Genomic DNA, 17,894 nt, shown 5'->3' on the forward strand with positions numbered 1-17,894 from the left:
GGGTCACCGCGGCTGCGCGGCGCCTTCTGCCCTCGCACCGGGTGACGGCAAGATGGCGGCGGCCATGGCGTGGCTGAGGCGGGGTGCGGCGGGCTCGGCCCGGCGGTGAGCGCCCCCCCCCCCCCCCCCGCCAGCCGCGGGGGAACGGGAATGGCGGGAGGGAGGGATGGAGGGGACGCAGCGTCCGGCCCCGGCCGCGGGGGATGTGCAGCGGGGGCTCCCGGCCTCGCTGACGGCGGCTCCCGCTGCCCCGCAGGTGCGGGCTGGCGGCCGGGCGGCACTACAGCGGCGGCGCCGCCTACCCCAGCGTGTCGCTGACCTGCCCGCTGCCCGGCGTGCCCAAGGCGGTGTTCGCGGCGGCCGAGGGCCGGGAACGCTTCGAGACGCGGGTGACGACGCTGGAGAACGGGCTGCGCGTCGCCTCCCAGAACAAATTCGGGCAGTTCTGCACCGTGGGCCGTGAGTGGAGGGCCCGGGGCAGGGGGGGGGGGGTACCAGGCCGTGCCCGGCGTGGCAGGGGCTGTGGTGGGTGCTTCGCCTTCCCCAGGTGCCCAGAGGAGCAGGAGGGTCAGAGCCGGGCCTGTCTCTTCTTCTCTGCAGTTCTTGTCAACTCGGGGTCAAGGCACGAGGCGAAACACCTCAGTGGCATCTCGCACTTCCTGGAAAAGCTGGCCTTCTCCGTGAGTACCCTGACCCAACGCGGCCACGGGGCCTCCATAGAATCATAGAATGGTCTGGGCTGGGAGGGACCCCAAGGGTCACAGAGCTCCAACCCCCTGCCACAGGCAGGGCCACCAACCTCCAGGCCTGGAGCTACACAAGGTTGCCCAGGGCCTCATCCAACCTGGCCTGGAACATCCCCAGGGGTGGGGCACCCACCCCCTCTCTGGGCAGCCTGTTCCAGCCCCTCACCACTCTCTCTGTAAAAAACTTTCCCCTAATATCTAATCTAAACCTTCCCTCCTTTAGCTTTAATCCATTCCCCCTTGTCCTGTCATTACCTGCTCTTTTAAAAAGTTGATTCCCCTCCTGCTTATAAGCTCCCTTCAGGTACTGGAAGGCTGCAGTGAGGTCCCCCCACAGCCTTCTCTTCTCCAGGCTGAACCAGCCCAGCTCCCTCAGCCTCTCTTTGTAGGGCAGGTGCTCCAGCCCTCTAATCATCCTTGTGGCTCCTCTGAACCCTCTCCAACAGTTCCACATCCTTCTTGTATTGGGGGCCCCAGATCTGGACACGGGTCATGGGACGGGCTGAATCCACAGAGCTTGGAGCAAGCGGGGGGAGCGCGGCCGAGGGGGGGACAGGCTGCTCACAGGGGTGCTGTGGGGCTGATCCATGTACATAGCCAGTGATGGCATTCCTGGGCAAGTCCTGTGCTTGGCATCAGTTTTTAACTCTCCAAGGTTAGTATGGAGCAGACTCTGTGAGTTAATGCAGGAGGTGGTGCCTGTTGTGGGCTGTTCTGAAGGGTTATAAACAGTTACTGTGTTGCTAATTAATGACACTGGTATCTTCTTAGTCCACAGCTCAGTTTGCCAGCAAAGATGAAATTCTCCTCACCTTAGAAAAGCACGGGGGCATTTGTGACTGCCAGGCGTCGAGGTACGATGACACTCTTCCTCTGTGCTCTCTGCCCCTGTGGCTCTAACACTGACAGCAGTCTGAGTTGCTTTTTCGGGGGGTGTGACATTAAAAGCCACTTTTTGCTTCTAAGCAGCAGAAATTAATTTGTGGCAAGTGCTGAGAAGCTATAAAAGTGAACCTTGAAAGGGTTATGAAAGTCAGTTCCGTTTCCTTTTGGTAGCTTAATGATTGAAAGTTGAATGATAATAGTATTCAAGCAGATTCAGCTGAACAACCATAGATGTGACTTCTCAATGCAGAACCCCTCTGTGTTGCAGGGACACCATCATGTATGCTGTTTCTGCTGACACCAAAGGCCTGGACACGGTGGTCAACTTGCTGGCTGATGTAGCACTACAGCCCAGGCTATCAGGTCTGGGAACACGAGTTTCTGTCTCAAAGGAGACTCCTGGCACATGACTTGCCCTTAGATTTGAGAATTCTTCGTTAGATCGTGCTCATCAAGAAGTTACCATGTACCAGTGGGGTATTTTGGGTGTGTGGGGTTGGTGATCTCTTGCTTTTCCCCTTATTACAGATGAAGAAATCGAGATGACCCGCTCAGCGATACGATTCGAGCTTGAAGACTTGAACATGAGGCCTGACCCAGAGCCTCTGCTCACAGAGATGATCCACGCGGTAAAGCACCCACCTTGCCTGCAGCCCCCTGCATGAGCCACGCTGCGTTGGCTTCCTCAGTGTTCCCCACAGCCTCAGGGCTGATTTTAGACTATTCTGAACCCAGATTTTTCTGTTATTCAATTAGATTTCAGCAGCAGAGGGAGAATTCTCCTGTCTGTCTGCTCTGAAATCCTGCACTCTACACAGAGGAAGATTTTAACCTAAACTAAAACCATCTCTAGCTTATTTTCAGACATGGGTGACACTTTTAAGTTACACTGACACAACTCAATGCTCAATTATCCTCAGCCTTTCTCAAATGGGTCGTCCCAATTCTAAACCAGAGGAGGTTTAGATGGAGGGGGGTGAAGTCACCTTTGTTCCTTTAACACACCTCTGTCCTTTTAGGCAGCCTACAGAGAAAACACAGTGGGACTGAACAGGTTCTGCCCAGTGGAAAACACTGACAAAATTGACCGGGAAGTCCTGCATTCCTACCTGTGCAACTACTACACCCCAGACAGGATGGTGCTGGCCGGGGTGGGGATCGAGCACGAGCGGTTAGTGGAGTGTGCCAAGAAATACCTGCTTGGAGTGGAGCCTGTGTGGGGCAGGGGCCAGACCAAGGACGTGGACAGATCTGTGGCTCAGTACACAGGAGGCATTGTCAAGGTAAAAGGAAGGTTGGAGGTGGCATCGTGCCTCCTCCTCTCTCTGAGGTGCAGATTTGGATTTGAGCTGATTTCTCTACAAGCTTTGTTTTCTTAAGTTATATGCTGTTTGTGACTGTGAGCCAACAGTGACAGCTGTTGTTGGGGTGACAGATTGGTGATGTGTGGATACAACAGAGGTGAAGATTGGCCCTAATAATTTGTCTGCCCTTCCCACAGGTTGAAAAAGATATGTCAGACGTGAGTCTGGGGCCTACACCCATCCCAGAGCTTACCCACATCATGATTGGCTTAGAAAGCTGCTCGTTTTTAGTAAGTATAAACCTAAAATCCTTTGGTTTGGGTGCCCTGCTCTTGACAAATCCCAGAATACTGTCTCCTCACATAAACACTGGTGCTCTTGCTGATGTCACACGTACAGCTATTTCACCAACAGTTTGATGAAGGCACTGACCTTTATGCTCTCCTTGTGCCATACTTCTGGCTCTCCTCCTTCTTTACTCATCCCAGACCCTTGAGAGCTCTGTTATTAGCTGACCTTCTTGTTGGAATTCAGGAGGAAGACTTCATTCCCTTTGCTGTACTAAACATGATGATGGGAGGTGGTGGCTCTTTCTCAGCTGGAGGTCCCGGCAAGGGCATGTTCACCCGACTGTATCTCAACGTGCTCAACAGGTTGGTTGGCTGTTCTCTTTAAGGGATGGCAGACACTTCTCCAGCAGGTTCATGTGGAAGGCTTCACCTTTTGCAAGCAAACACTTCCAGGTTTTATATCAGCTTCTGCTTGAAACACATGGGACTGATTTGTCAGTGGGGATTTGGAGAGGGGGAAAGTAAAGGGCAGAAGTGACCAGGAATCCTGCCTTCCTGCTCCCTCCCAACCCATCCTTGGATGGGGGGATATTAACAGAATGGGCAGGAGGTGCTCTGGGTTTGGGATGGGAGTGAAGGGAAGGAAGTAGGAATTGGCAGAGGTGGGGATTGAGGATTCTCACTGGCACAGCTCAGAAGCCTGATAAAGCCCTAGGAGGGGACTCACTGTCTATGTGTGTTTGTTTTTTCCATTTAAAGTCTTGTTTATTAGATTTATAAATGCTGTTTGGATACTCACAGGCACCACTGGATGTACAACGCAACCTCCTACCACCACAGTTACGAGGACACCGGTCTCCTCTGTATACACGCCAGTGCGGATCCAAAGCAGGTAACTGGTCCTGTGTGCAGCCAGCTGCCCTTCAAAACCAATCACATCACTTGTTACCACTCACGTTACCAGAAGCAGTGTTGTTCTAACCTCCTTTCACATTCTCTGCCTTTCCTAGGTCCGAGAGATGGTGGAAATCATCACAAGAGAGTTCATTCTGATGGCAGGAGCAGTAGGCGAGGTCGGCAGCCCCTCTTTGAGCTGAAATAATGCATTGTTCTGGCCTTGCTAGGATGAGTTTGTTACCTGTTTCTGTAAGAGAATAGAGTAACTTCAGCAACACCTTCACAAAGGTGTTTGCAGAACGCTGAAGTGTCTTGCAGAGAGCAGTGGCCAGGCTTTGGTGGGGTCTTTTGTTTAACGTGTTTCTGTTTGCAGGTGGAACTGGAGCGAGCCAAGACGCAGCTGAAGTCCATGCTCATGATGAACCTGGAGTCCCGGCCAGTTATCTTCGAAGATGTGGGAAGGCAAGTGCTGGCAACAAACATGAGGAAGCTGCCTCACGAGCTCTGCGACCTCATCAGTGAGTAGATGCTGCTCTCCCTTGCCATGACTGAACTGTGGGCACAGAGTGTTTTTGTAGCACAGATGAACTGCCGTAGAAAACCCAGGGGCATAAATAACACAGGGATCTCCTTCACACCCATCTCAGGTGCCTGCAAGCTAGTGCAGTGCTGCTTTTTGGCAGAAGGAAGGAAAATAGAAGCCAGGAAGAGAAGGGCTTCAGTTAGTGATTGGTTTTCTGAGCATGGGGTTTGACTCAGCATCATCATAAAGCTGCCTTGTGCTAGTTCAAATGTAGATGTCACAACTCTGGGTTGGGGTTTTTCTTTCTTTTCTGCAGGTCAGGTGAAACCCACTGACATCAAGAGAGTGGTCACTAAGATGCTTCATAAGAAACCAGCTGTGGCTGCGCTGGGTGACTTGACAGATCTGCCCACGTATGAACACATCCAGGCAGCCCTTTCCAGTAAGGATGGGCGACTCCCTCGGGTGTACCGGCTCTTCCGATAGAGCAGTGCAGCCCACACACCCCTGACAGACTTGCTGCTTTCCTTTTTTTCATAAGTTTCTGAGGTTATCATACTGCTGCAAGCCCTCCCCTCCCATCTTCCCAGGCAAACTGTGCACACGTGGAGCTGTGCTACAGCTGAACAAAGCTGCTTCAGAACACTGGACTGTGAAGAGCTCGTTATGTTGGGTTTGAAGGCCCACTCTGGAGTACCTCCACCTCTGAGAAGGTTACAAGCTGGGTGTATGCAGCCTTCTCTTGGTGCTGGGGAGAACCAGCAAGCCAGAAGATTGCTCGCTACACCTCGAGTAAGTCAGTGCTCTGTGTTACACCTAATCATAGCAGGAGGCCCTGGTGTGTGCCCTTCTTGAGGAATGCTGTGGCACCATAAAGAGCTCAGCTTGTATCTGAATTCAAAGAATGTTTATAGCTGTTACCAAGGTGAACAAAGGCTTTGCCAAAGGTAATTAGGGAAATACTGGTTACTACCCCTATGAAGCCAGGAAACAAGTTTCCCACAGTCCAGGCTTTGTTAGAAGCATCATGAATCCACTTCAGTGTAACTTACCCTCTGGAGTACTACTAGAAGGCACGTGTCTGGAAATCACTTCCTAATCTTGCTGGAGCTCAGAGCAGACCTATGGCGTAACTGTCTGTGGACTCGAGCGATGCTGTGCGTACATGGACACTTGCTCTGGAATGAAAGTGATGCTGTTCTTCAGGTTTTTCACTTCCAAGTGAACTATGCTAAAGAACAGAAGTTGTGTTACACCAGAGTTGGTATCTAATCAGAGAATTATTAAAGGAGTTGCTGCTGGTACACCTTAAACTTGGACCTGCTCTTCATTGTCACTCAGATGAACTCAGGGCCGTGCAAAAAGATGACTTAACTGTCTCAGCTGATACATCACTCAGCTCAGAGTCAAGATCAACAAAACAGCACATTTAGAGAGCTCAGATACCCTGAGAGTGATTGACACCACGTTACAGGAAGACATGAAGCCAAGTGCAGTGCACTTGACACGCTGAAGGAATGGAGACCTAAAAGAAAGGAGTAAACCACTTGATTTACACAATCCCCTAACTCAGGGGCTTGGAAATGTAGACAGCTGCAGCACAGCCCTTCACTGGTAGCTGTGTGTCCTAAGGAGCAGTCAGACTGGGAGCAGAACACTGAGAGGCAGCTGTTACCTGCTTTATCCCCACACCTTCCCCCTGCAACTCCAAGAAAACGTCGCGTTGCTTCTCGTGGAACCCACAGTAGGGAAGTTCGGGTCAGTTGTTGTGTATGTTTGTAAGAAAATAAAGAGACCTCTAAGTTACTGGAGCAAATAGTTCTGAAATTCATTACCTGGGTTTTGAAACATGCTGTGCTCAATGCAAATGAGTCCAAAGAAATATCTTTTTCCAGCTAAAGACAAATGGCTCAGGTCACCCAAGCAGTTAGCACACATCACACAAAGAACTCCAGTTCTGACCCCCCTGCAATAAAAGCTGGCTCTCATGTAAGGTATTGCATTAATTTATTTTTATTCCTTTCAAAAGAAAGGAAATCCAAATACCTGATGGCTACAGACAGGTCAGTGCCATAAACTTGTGTACCGCAGAAGAGAAGCTCTGTCTTGGACAGGTTGCATAGTTAGCAGCACTTCCTCAGAGTTGTTTGCATGGTGTTTTATGCCCTAAGGTGATGAAAGATCCAGCTGATCTGTGCCCATGAAGAGTTTTTAAATATTAGCTGTATTTCACATTTTACCAGTGCCATACTGGTCCCTGTTTTAGCCTTAAGCCAACACTAGTTCAAGAATCACGTTACTCACCGTTGGCTGAATTGGAAAAATAAACCCAAAAGGAATGAAGGGTCATCAGAGGTAATGGAACTGTTTTCCCTCATGGCTTTGGTGAAGCATCACACAGTCACTGCACTCGGACTGGACTCACAGCCCGAGTGCCTGGCTGCTGAAGGCAGGTAAAGAATGTTTCATTGCTCCCCAGGAAAGCAAGGGAGTTCAGGGGTTGCTTCAAGCAGTCTGAGCAGCCAAATATGTGGTGTGAGACACTGGTATGTACCCCCTTAGCAACAGAAGGCCTATGGAATGGTAATTGAAAGGCAATGTTTCTACACTTCCAGTGTACAGTAGTACATTCACCCAGATCGTGCTGTAGAGGACCAGAGAAGCCCAACGTGGGAGCACCATCCTCACACCAAACCTCCCAAGCCCCCAACTGATCCCTGTTAACACATTTGACAGAAAACTGTACGTTTGGCTACACATGAGGAGAAGAAAACCCAATCCCACAACATACATAAGCTAACTGGGTCAAACAAACACAACATTCCCCTTCCTGCAGGCTTTGCTTAGGTCCCTGTCCCCAGTCATACCGATTCCAGCCGCTGTGTCCCCTGCCTGGAGTCGGGGTGGAACCCAAAGGCTGTGCTGGGTGGCTTCCAGAGAGAGCATCTCAAACCCAAACCGGTTACAGCTGTTGTGATGGATGTCCTAAATAACTGACTCCATTTTCTTCAGCAAAAGCACTTGAGCTACGTGGATTAGCTCATGCAGATGAATCCAGGATGAGGTTTAAGACATTCTTCACAAGCCACAGCGACTGCTAGAGGGGCTTAAGCAGACAATTCCCCTGCGGAGTTTGTCGTGGCCTGAAATCCTCTTTCCTGGCACCTTTAACGCAGGCATTGGGGAGTTCTCAGCTCAGGAAATGCTACATATGCTGCTGGATTTTTGGTCCTTTTGCTCTTGTCGTTTCTGAAGCTCCCTTGTAATCCTCCTCTTGATTCCAATTAAATAGAGTTCTCTGTCAAACTGCCCTGCAGCCAGTGGAATGCTACGATACAAACACAAGCAATTCCATCAGGGCACAGATACATCCTGCTGCTTCACCCAGCATTTCCCAACTAGTTCATACAACAAAGGCCAGAAATCTAAGAGTTACTTGCTTGGGCCATTTGGGTACTGATGGGGGAGAAAACAGCCATAGCAAAATTGTTCTTCCACAGCAACAAGATAAGGCTTTTCACAATACTAACTACATTTCAGGGACTTAACCAGATTTTTGAAGGAGTTTGACTATTCCAACAGCCCATAGTGGGACATTAAGAGCTTGGAGGATCTCAAGACACTGCACTGACATACAGCTATGTAGAAATGCAGCCACCACTGGGGAGGGAAAACAAAACTGGTCCCAAAGAGGGGAAGGGGAATGGAAGGGGAAAGCTGTCCATGCTGACAGGAAAAAAGGGAGAGACCCATCTCAGATAAAGGAGAGATTTACAATCAATTGCAACAGACTTTCTTTATCTCCCTCAGGAGGATTAAGGGACCTGGCAGAGGGATTTCAGATGTCAGTGCAAGGTTTAAGCACTCTTACTGCTCTGCCCGCTGACAGCGTGTGTGGGGTAAAACCAAACGGGCTGCAGGGCACTGCATGGGACAGACTATTTCAGGAACTCTCTTGGGATGGCTGGAGCCACCTGCAGTCACACAGAGAGGCACAAGGAGGTACTAACTTGTCTCTGCCAGGCCTGACTTTGACACGGAACAAGGCAAACACGGGCCGGTGGTCGGAGGTCCTGATGACGGGGCAGGAGGAGTACTTGACAGCAAGGATGTCATCTCTGTACCGGCTGCGGAACACGACGCGGTCCTGGGAGGCAGGGAGAGAGGACAGGCTGATGGGAACTCCCCTTGCACAGCCACCCTGCAAAGCAGCACTGGCTCACAAGAGACAAACCCACTCGTTTATCAGTGCAATTAAGTGTCCCTGGCAGGGACACGTCCATGAAGAATGCAGGTGTGATCCCAACAGCAGGGCTGTGCCCAGCCCTGAGCACAGGGCAGAAGGCACTGGAACAGGAGGTGAGGCAGAGACAGCACGATGAGCAGCCTGTGCCAAACTCTACCAGCACTCCCAGCTTCATCCTTTCTTCCAAACCTGTCCCATGTGCCCTGTTGCCCTTAAGGAACAGATCTCAGCATGACTGTATCTCACACAGACCAACTGTGGAAGGCAGCTTGTTCTCACTAGTGAGAATCCATCCCCCTTGGAGGCAAACATGAGGCTGAGCAGCCCTTTGAGCACCCTGCTCCAAAACCATCCCTTACCGTGTAGGAAGGAGTCCTTTGTTTGGAAGTGGTGTCGTAGCTGTCCTTCCCTATGTCAAACTTGTAGGAAGGGCGGAAATGAATATCAGCCTCTTGGAATCCTTTGAAAATAGACCCTGGAAGGGAAGGGGAGAACAGCATGAACAACTCCCTCCCCTCTAAGAACCTGGCACACTTTCTGCATTTGTTCAATGCTGCTTCACTAATGCTGGTGATAAACCAGAGCCACGTACATACATGACTAGAAAAACCTGGGCTTGGGCTCCAGACAGGGAGCAAGCTCAAGTTCTCACACAGGATAGGAATAGCCTGTGGCTATTGAAGCCAAGAACCCTTGGTTCATGCACTTTCCCTTCCTCATGATGCTCTACAAATGGCAGCCATTCAACTTTAAATGCCCTAGGCACTGTGACAGAATGATGTCCAGTTTATGGGAGTCAGATGAAACAGAGCAGTAAAGGGCTTGGGAGATTACACTATAGGTAGCAGAACCCTCTACAAAAAGTCCCATGTACAGACTGCCACCATATTTGACACCTGCTGACTTCTTTTTTTTTTTTAATGGGGGAACTTAATGAGAGAAAGCAGGAAAGGTCTCTAGGAAAGGGGAGTTTGGCTGTAATTATTTCTGTGTGAAGGTATCTGTTCCTGGAGACTGAGGAGGAAAGCAGCTGTCCCTCACCCCTGCTCATTTCACTCGTGAGCTGGTCATAGGCCAGTAGCTTGGACACATCTGTCTGTGGGTTCTGGTTCAGGATGGAATCCACAGTCTCACGATCCTTGTTTAATCGGAAGTTGAAGTCGCCGAACCAGAACACTTCATCAAACCGGGTTGTGACATCACCTGCAGAGTCAAGCCAGAAGTGTCAGTGTGAACAGCCTGGAAAGGTCTGGAATTTAATAAAAAAACCCCAAACTTTTATTCCTTGAATCTCCTTTTGAGGAAGATTAAATTACATGATGTAGCTACATATTCATTAGCATGAAATTCACTTAATTCTTTTGAAGTGAGAGCTTACTGAGAGTGCTGCTAGGTATGTTCAAGGAACAGGCATAAATTCTTTCTTTTCACTACCAGGAGATATAATACTTGAGCCTGTTCCCTGCCTCCAACCATCAGAGAATGTGGTAACAAAACCCCAGTGGAAAATAGAAGAGAAATTTAAAAAATCCTAAAAAGAATTGAAAAGAGACCAAACTTAAAGGACATTTAGTATGAACACAAAGAGTAACTGCAGCTTTATGGAAGAAGGGCTTAGCTGTACATCTAGCTGTCCTGTTAACAGTATTAGAAACAATAATGGTCAATATGTTGACCTGTGAATATGCAAATCGAAATGATGTTCCTCCTTTTAAGTTCTGACATCATTTCTACTTGTTCTAGAAAACACTTGGAAAGTAAAACACATCCATAACATTGATAAAAGTTACAGCAAAAAAAATCCTTATTGCTGTTCTGAGAAAAAGTGCATCCTGTGAAATGCCTTTAGAATTTCCTCCCCCTTCATTTCAACTTTTTCACTCAAATTCCCCCCATCCAAAAAAATTATGCCCCACCTAAAAACCACCACCCACATGAATAGTAACCAGCCCCAGACAGAAAGACCTGTGGTCTCTTTTTACACCACCTCAAATCAGCACAGTCATTCTCTCTTCCTTAGAGCAGGCTGAAAGACAATGCACAGAGCCTGTTCATCTGGGCTCCCACACAAGCACAGCTTCACACTTACTGGAACTGGATCGATAGGGGTTTGTATCCGGAACGTTCTTGGGAAGTGTAAGGGTTTGAATGGTTTTATTGTAGTCCAGTTTCCTCTCGTTGACCTTACTGTCCCCAGCTGGAAGACAGAAATCCCATTACCACCAAGGATGCACCATTTCCATACAATTACCATTTGGGGCTGCAACAGGAGCTTCCAAAGGACATCAGATGTTTTCCACATGTAAAATGTAACACCCTGACCCAAGGAGCATACAGACTGAAAAATGGTGACAGGAAATGTGGGAAAAGGCATAAAATGGTGCAGAGTTCATTTTGGGTTTTCTAAACACAATTATTTTGTAAGTTTGTTACCAAAAAATCCCCCTCTCCCTTATTGTTCTCAGCTCAGCAATCCTGAGCTTTGGCTTCAGTCTGTCCTGCTCCCTTATCCCCTGCAGCTTCTTTACCCTGGTAAAGCAACCTCCCTCCTCCTACAATCTGGGCACTTCTGACAAGGTTATAAAATGTCTCACATGTGAAGTGGGAGGTGATGAAGAGAAAGGAGGTCCCAAAAAATGTGAAGGAGATTCCTAGAGCTCCCTTGGTTTTGATCTGGGATACGATTCGAGTTGTCACCGTGGCATACTCCACTTCTGGAAGGAGAAAAAGAAGCTGCTCTTACTGCAGAGCCTCTAGAGACAGCGAGGAGGAAGGTTAGGGAAGAGACTGCCCTGAAGAAAGGACAGGACACATGATGGCAGTGGTCCTCCCACCTCCCTGGGCCACACACCTGAGCAGAACCAGATGAGGTCCCTTCGGATGAAGACTGACATGTACAGCACCCCATGGGCAGCGGAGTAGAGCATGACATAGTGGGGGCCCAGCGTCTCTTGCAGGCGGATCTCCCACTCTCTTCTGCAGGAAAGAACAACAGCTGGATCACAAGGACAGCACAGGAGACAACAACCAGGAAAGGAGATCAGCATTGTGACAGCAGAGCAATCCCTCTGATAAAGAGCATCACATAAGTGTCAGCAAAACCTCCACCGCCGAAGCGGTGGTGCGGTGGAGGCTGGTGCTGCTGATGTCCCAGGCACCGTGCTGCCTGCCACTGCCCTGAGCAGCTGGGAAAGCTGAGGAAAAGCAAGTCTCACTGGGAAGACACCCTAAGCCAAAGCAAAGTCTGACTTCAACCTGCCCTTTTAATGTTGCTCAGTCTCAGGCAGACTGGAAATTTGCACTGATGTACTATCAGTGAGCTCATCATTGCTAACAGCCAGCCCCTGAGCTGGCTCAGAGCTAGGGGAACAAGCCTGCTGAAATCAAGCAGGGGTATTGCCATCAGCTGCCCTAACAACTGGGCTCAGTCCTGTATTTACTGATTGTTGAGACATTTTCCTCCACAAACCATTTTCCCAGTGCTCATGCAACAGAATTCACAGACATATTAAATAGGCAGTTTGTTGAGAATAGGATGGAGATTATTTCCAGACTCATTAAAAACAAAGCAACTAGTTAACAAGAAAAGAGGATGGTTCATTACATTGTTTTTGCTACCTGTCTGGACAGCCTTCTTGAACCCCAATGACATACATGTCCTGGGCATAGTCAGGATCTGTTGGTAGTAAGAAGTCATCGAGATTCACTGGAAGTTCCTATTATCAAAAAGAAAACGGAAAGAAAAAGCACAATGTTAATTAAACAAAGATTGACTGTAAGGGTGCAGGGCAAGTCCAGGCAAAGCTACAAGTTCCACAGCATACACAAACAATTCAGGCTTCAAAAATCAGGTAAAGTGAGAACAGTAAAAATTCTCCTTCACAAAGGCAGACTACAACTGCTGCTGCTGCAGTGGTAACCGAGACTCCACCGCTCAGCCACGTGGGCCAGTTACGTGTGCTTCTCTTTCCCTGTGATGCCTACATGTACCAAGCTCAGAGTGTAGTTTCTCAGACACCTGGTAGAATCAATCTCAAATCCCTAAGCTATGGAAAGATGCAGGCACCAGGCTGTGCTCTCCATCAGAGATGTCCTAAGAATCAATCATCAGTCCTCTTCATCTGACCCTGGCTGCAACGGAGCGTAAAGCAGTTGCCATGGCACACCAGGGTGGCAGTAGCAAGCTCACTGTTTTCATACCTGGTATCTGAGGAACCCTGTTGTGGAGATCAGCCATGGGCAACACACAGTTGGGTATGAATGAAGGTGAAGCCATTTATTGAGTGAAATCACACAGATTAGAGACATTTGTTACTGCAAACATGGCAAGCTAAGAACTGCTAATTGGTTACACACACTGGTCACACCAAGCTGATCAATTAGTAATTATAATGGGTTCTGATAAGCATATCTTATAGCTAAACACTGCTAGTTTACCTCTGATGTCTACAAGTATCTGCACACCTGCTGTGTTGACCACTGATTATGGCTGGTTCTTGACATGTTCACTCACTCCCAAATCCCTTCCCACAGTTCTTTCTTGGTTCAGGGCAGTCTGTACCCCTGTCTTCAAGGCTGCTGTGTTTTGAGACTGTGATTACCAAAAACCTCTCAGCATGAGGAACTTTCCTGCCTGACAGGAACACAAGGATATCATCAGGGCCCATGCCTGCTGTGAGGAGTGAGGCTGCTGGCAGGCCTGCTGCCTTCCCTGACTCTCTCACTAACCTGAACGTGCAAGAGAGAGCCCTGGAATTTGATAAAGGACATAAAACATTTCATGAATAGAACAAAACCCCATCACACCAGCCCTTGCAATAAAGATGGGGTTATCCCTGCCAAAGGCCCTGTGGAGACAGACATGCACATACCTTCTGACCCTGCATGTTCCAGGTGGCCACAAAGATTCCAATATTCCGATCAGGGAAATACCTGCTAAGTTCTTCTGCTCCCAGTAAGGCACCATTTGCCAGAAGGCTGCCTTCCAGATAGCTTCTGTGAACAGAAAGAGATCTAAGGAAATGGCCTGACAGCTGGATACTGATTTGTAATGCTTGAGTCTTGCCCAGAACATACCTTTAGCACAAGCAAATGGCATTTAGTATTTATGTATTGTTTTGCTTGCCTAAACTTCCAACCCTTATAGAGACTTCATGGATCACGTGCATGAAAGGAAAACTACTGAGATAAACCGTTGTTTTCAAAGCCAGGACATGATTATGATGGCAAGACTGAGGCCACACAGGCTCTGTGATGAGAGGACTGAAGCTATCCAAAGTCTTTAATCCCCCTAGTACTTACTACAGACACAAACTGGAGAGATTGGTTTGATATTTGAGTGTCTTGAAGCAGTTCAGTTTACTTAAAACACAAAAATAGCTTCACCATTCCCAGTGTTCTGGTACCAAGTTGCTCCTAACCAAGGATTCAAATTAATTTTTCCTTCAATTCAGCTCATCAAATTCATTTGCAAATTATTTATTGAGCCTGTGGTCAAAAAGAACATTCCATCTGAAGGAGACAGACCTGCCCCACACCACCTGCCTCTCCAAAGAACCTGCTGCTTACAAAAGCAAGGGGCACTGGCAAGAGTACTGCAAGTTGAATAAGCATTTTTAATCTTTCTTAAACCCTGTGAATAATGATGCCAGCATGATGTCAGGGAATGCTGTGCAACACGCTGGCCTAACCCAGCTGCCCACCTCACTTCAACAGTTTTGCAGAGGGAAGTGGAAGAAAACCCTGCATGGGAAACACATAAAAATCTGTATTTGGGGCTTTGTGACCAGTTCCTAACAGTACTTCACCTCAGAATTCTTCTCCCCTGTACCACAGACCCCAACTCTACAGTTCAATGATGAGATTTGTCCCTCAGGGTCTCACAGACCGTTGTGTGCCTGTAACGTGCAGCCTTTAGCCAAGTGCTTGGTATCCTTTACCTCTCCACACAGCTCCTGACCTGCAGTATCACCATTAACACTTGCTGCAGCATTTGTGCTGTGTGCTGGCAGGTCTTCACAGGTAGAGGCTCTGCAGCCAACACAAGGAGAGGATCCATGCACTAGCAAGCAGAGTAATAAGCCCACCCCAGTCCCCTCCAATGGATAAACTAAATTTAACTAAGAACGAAGACAAATGAGCAACCAGAGCAAGAGGTTAGGGGCACACTAGGAGAAAGTGCTGAGATCCAAGTGGAATCACTCATCCTTAAGAGATTCCTGGAAAAGTGGGGCAGGGGAGCTCCTGTGGGACACTGAAGCAGTTCACTACACAACTTGGTCCTGCCAGAAGCCAAACAAGCTCAACATCCACACAGGACCCTCAGCACCTTATAGGACTGTGACAGAACTACACGAGAGTTTCAAGCTAAAATATTTGGGGCTTTTCTTCCAGAGTATCTGTGCTCCCCTCTTCACCTCCAAACTGTTTCCCATCTCTGCAGCAAGTTAAACACCACAGAGCAGCTTCTGGGCTTTACCGGTCAGACGAAGTTCCCTGCCTGTGCCCAGCAGGGTTCTGCAGGGCGGCTGGCTGCCCCCTAACACACCCCAAACTTTGCCACGAGAAGCCAAGGGCCATACCTGCTCCGAACGTCCTTGGAGCGGATGGGAGTGAGCAGGCTGAAGGTAGATTTCATGGAGTCGGTGGAGCAGTTATCACAGACCATCCCGTTGCCGTGCAGCCTGGTATCGCTCAAGCTGCTGCTCACCCTCCCAAACCTGTGCTGAGAATAATGTCGGTAATCCATGCAATCTGAGTCAATCCTATTAGCTGTCCTCAGCGTGTGAGAGGCCACGTTGAGCTCCAGGGGTGGCAGAGGTCGAGCTGGGGTTATCTGGGCCAGGCGGGGCTTGCCGCCTGCGAACGCTTTGCCCCGCAGGAGCCCACCGAAGGCGCTGGAGAGCTCAGAGGCTCGTTTCCCCAGGTCGGAGGTGCTCCCCCTGCTCTTCCCCACAGGACCGGCTTCCGAGGCATCTGGGGAACTCTGCAAGGAATTCTGCTGGCAGCACTGCTGGCAGGGGCTTGCCCTACTCCTGAACGGAGGGCTGAGGGATGTTTCCTGCAGAGAACCGTTGGAGGAACTTGTCTCATTGGGATCAGTCAGACTTTCCTGACTCGTTTTAAACCGCCTCCACCTCCTCCAGCTTTTCTCATCCAGAGATGCAGCACGCTCCAGCCGGGGCTTCCGAGGCGGCCTTGGAGTGATGGATTTAATTTTCACATTGCCCTTGAGTTCATCTGGCAGAAGCTTTAAGGTTTGACTTAAGGTGGTGCCTGTGTTTGGAGGATCTTCAAAGGTAAGCACCCCATTGCCATCAGCCTCCTTCTTTGCTGCTCTGCCAGCTTTCTTAGCATGCAGGTCCTGTACTGCTCCACCCTCCGTGCCCTGTGTGACACACGTCCCCAAGTGCTGTGACAATCCATTTGGAGTACTCATCCTTCCCCAGGCACCAGCTATGGACACTGCTCCACAGGAAAAAGTTCCTCACAGCATAGCTTCCTTCCCCAGCTTATCCTGCAGGCTCACAGAGCTTTACCAAGCCAGAAAGCCAAGGAAACTGAAGACAGCTCATCCTGTAGCTGGGAACGAAGGGCAGGTGCATGTGTAGGCAGCTGCATCGTCTGCAAAATTTCAAGAGCTGGGACACCTGGAATTCCCCAAGAGAAACAGGTAAGAATGAAAGGTGCTCTTTAGTGAGAAGGCAAGCCCTCAAGAGGACATCCCTCAGGAACAACTCAAACCTTAACGTGACCTTGTTAGGAAACCAACGGTACTCTACACTTTCCAGGAGCAGAGCGGGGGGAGTGACTTCCCTGCTGCGGTCACCACCGCGGCTGCAGACATCGCTGCCGCAACCACCACGGCTGGAACCAGCCTCCCTTGGAAGGGATTAACGGGCCGCACAAACCACAGCCCGTTCCCCCGGCCGCGCTGCGAGGCACCGGCACAAGCCGCCCCCGGGCTGCCCGCAGCACTCGGTGCCAGAGGCCGGGGCCCTTCCAGCGGTCTCGGCCTCCACCGCGCTGCCGGGGCGGGGAGGCGGCTGCCGCCTCTGCCGCTGCCGGGAGGGAGGAAATGCCCGAGGGACACGGGCTCGGGGGGGCGGGAAGCTCCTGCCTGGGGACGGGGGGAAGCCCCTCGCTGGCCTCTGGAAGCGCTGTCAGGGGCCCCGGGCCGCCGCGCTTCTCCCGAGGCCGCCCGCTGAGCGGGCTGGGGGGGCTCTGCCCGCTCCTCACACCTCCCTTCCCCACTCACCCGCCTCGCCACGCCGAGCCCGGCCAGCGGCGCCGCCGGGCCCCGGGGAAGGATGGACGAGACCCCCCCCCCCCACCCTAGCCCTGGGGCCGCGGTCACCACAGACGCCACCCACGGGCCGCACTCACCGCTGAGGCACCCACCGACCTCCTTCCCCGCGGGGCCCGCTGCCGCCCTTGGGCGGCACTTCGCCCAGCGCTGCCCGGGGCCCGCTGCCGCCCTTCCTCTCCCCACCCGGGGGTCTCAGAGGCGGCTGCCCCGGCCCGGCGGGCGAGGCCGAGCGGGCAGGGGCTGGGGTGATGTGTGTGTGTGTGTGGGGGGGAGGCCGCCCCAAGCCCCGCTGCGCGCGCGCGTGGGGCCCGCCCGTAGCAACGGCGGCGGCGACGCCGGGCCGCGGCAGCAGCGCCCCCTGGCGGCCGGAGGAGCGCCCCGCCCCGGGGGCCGAGCCGGGCCCGCCCGCCGCACCCCGCCTCAGGCAGGGGGAAAGGCCCGCGGCTTCCACGGCCCGCACGGCCCGAGGCCACTCACGACCTACCCCGCGCTGAAGGGGAGTCCCTGCTGGAGCAGCAGCCCCGGCTCCCTGTCCCGCAGGTCCCAGAGGGGCTCCCGGCCCCGCAAGAACCACACACAGGGAGGTGTTGAAGTGCTCCAGAGCCCAAAGTGTCAAATCTCCCCCTGAGGAAAGCAGAGCCGCTCCCAGCGCGGAGGAAGCCCTCGGGAATGGGGTTGTCTGGCAGGAGAGGAGG

The 17,894-nt window shown here is 51.1% G+C and overlaps 2 protein-coding genes across 2 annotated transcripts; one reads left to right on the forward strand and one right to left on the reverse strand.

Moving 5' to 3' along the window:
* Positions 1 to 52: 52 nt before the first annotated feature.
* PMPCA (peptidase, mitochondrial processing subunit alpha) lies at positions 53 to 6,606 on the forward strand (the record flags this gene model as incomplete). The annotated part of the gene is made up of 13 exons (XM_084272418.1): positions 53 to 105; positions 257 to 459; positions 601 to 680; positions 1,518 to 1,600; positions 1,900 to 1,994; positions 2,160 to 2,260; positions 2,651 to 2,914; positions 3,133 to 3,225; positions 3,470 to 3,588; positions 4,027 to 4,117; positions 4,236 to 4,298; positions 4,496 to 4,640; positions 4,962 to 6,606. 13 exons carry the CDS (start codon positions 53 to 55, stop codon positions 5,129 to 5,131), a joined length of 1,560 nt encoding a protein of 519 aa, XP_084128544.1. The 3' UTR covers positions 5,132 to 6,606.
* A 1,234-nt stretch (positions 6,607 to 7,840) lies between these two features.
* On the reverse strand, positions 7,841 to 16,329 carry INPP5E (inositol polyphosphate-5-phosphatase E; the record flags this gene model as incomplete). The annotated part of the gene is made up of 10 exons (XM_084272421.1): positions 7,841 to 7,973; positions 8,656 to 8,792; positions 9,251 to 9,366; positions 9,933 to 10,094; positions 10,981 to 11,088; positions 11,486 to 11,605; positions 11,743 to 11,867; positions 12,510 to 12,607; positions 13,763 to 13,886; positions 15,473 to 16,329. The coding sequence occupies 10 exons, from the start codon at positions 16,327 to 16,329 to the stop codon at positions 7,841 to 7,843; spliced, it is 1,980 nt and encodes a 659-aa protein (XP_084128547.1).
* Between the last annotated feature and the right edge of the window lie 1,565 nt (positions 16,330 to 17,894).

The sequence above is a fragment of the Gallinula chloropus genome (assembly GCF_964237585.1).
Source record: "Gallinula chloropus genome assembly, chromosome: 18".
NCBI classification, from domain to species: Eukaryota; Metazoa; Chordata; class Aves; order Gruiformes; family Rallidae; genus Gallinula; species Gallinula chloropus.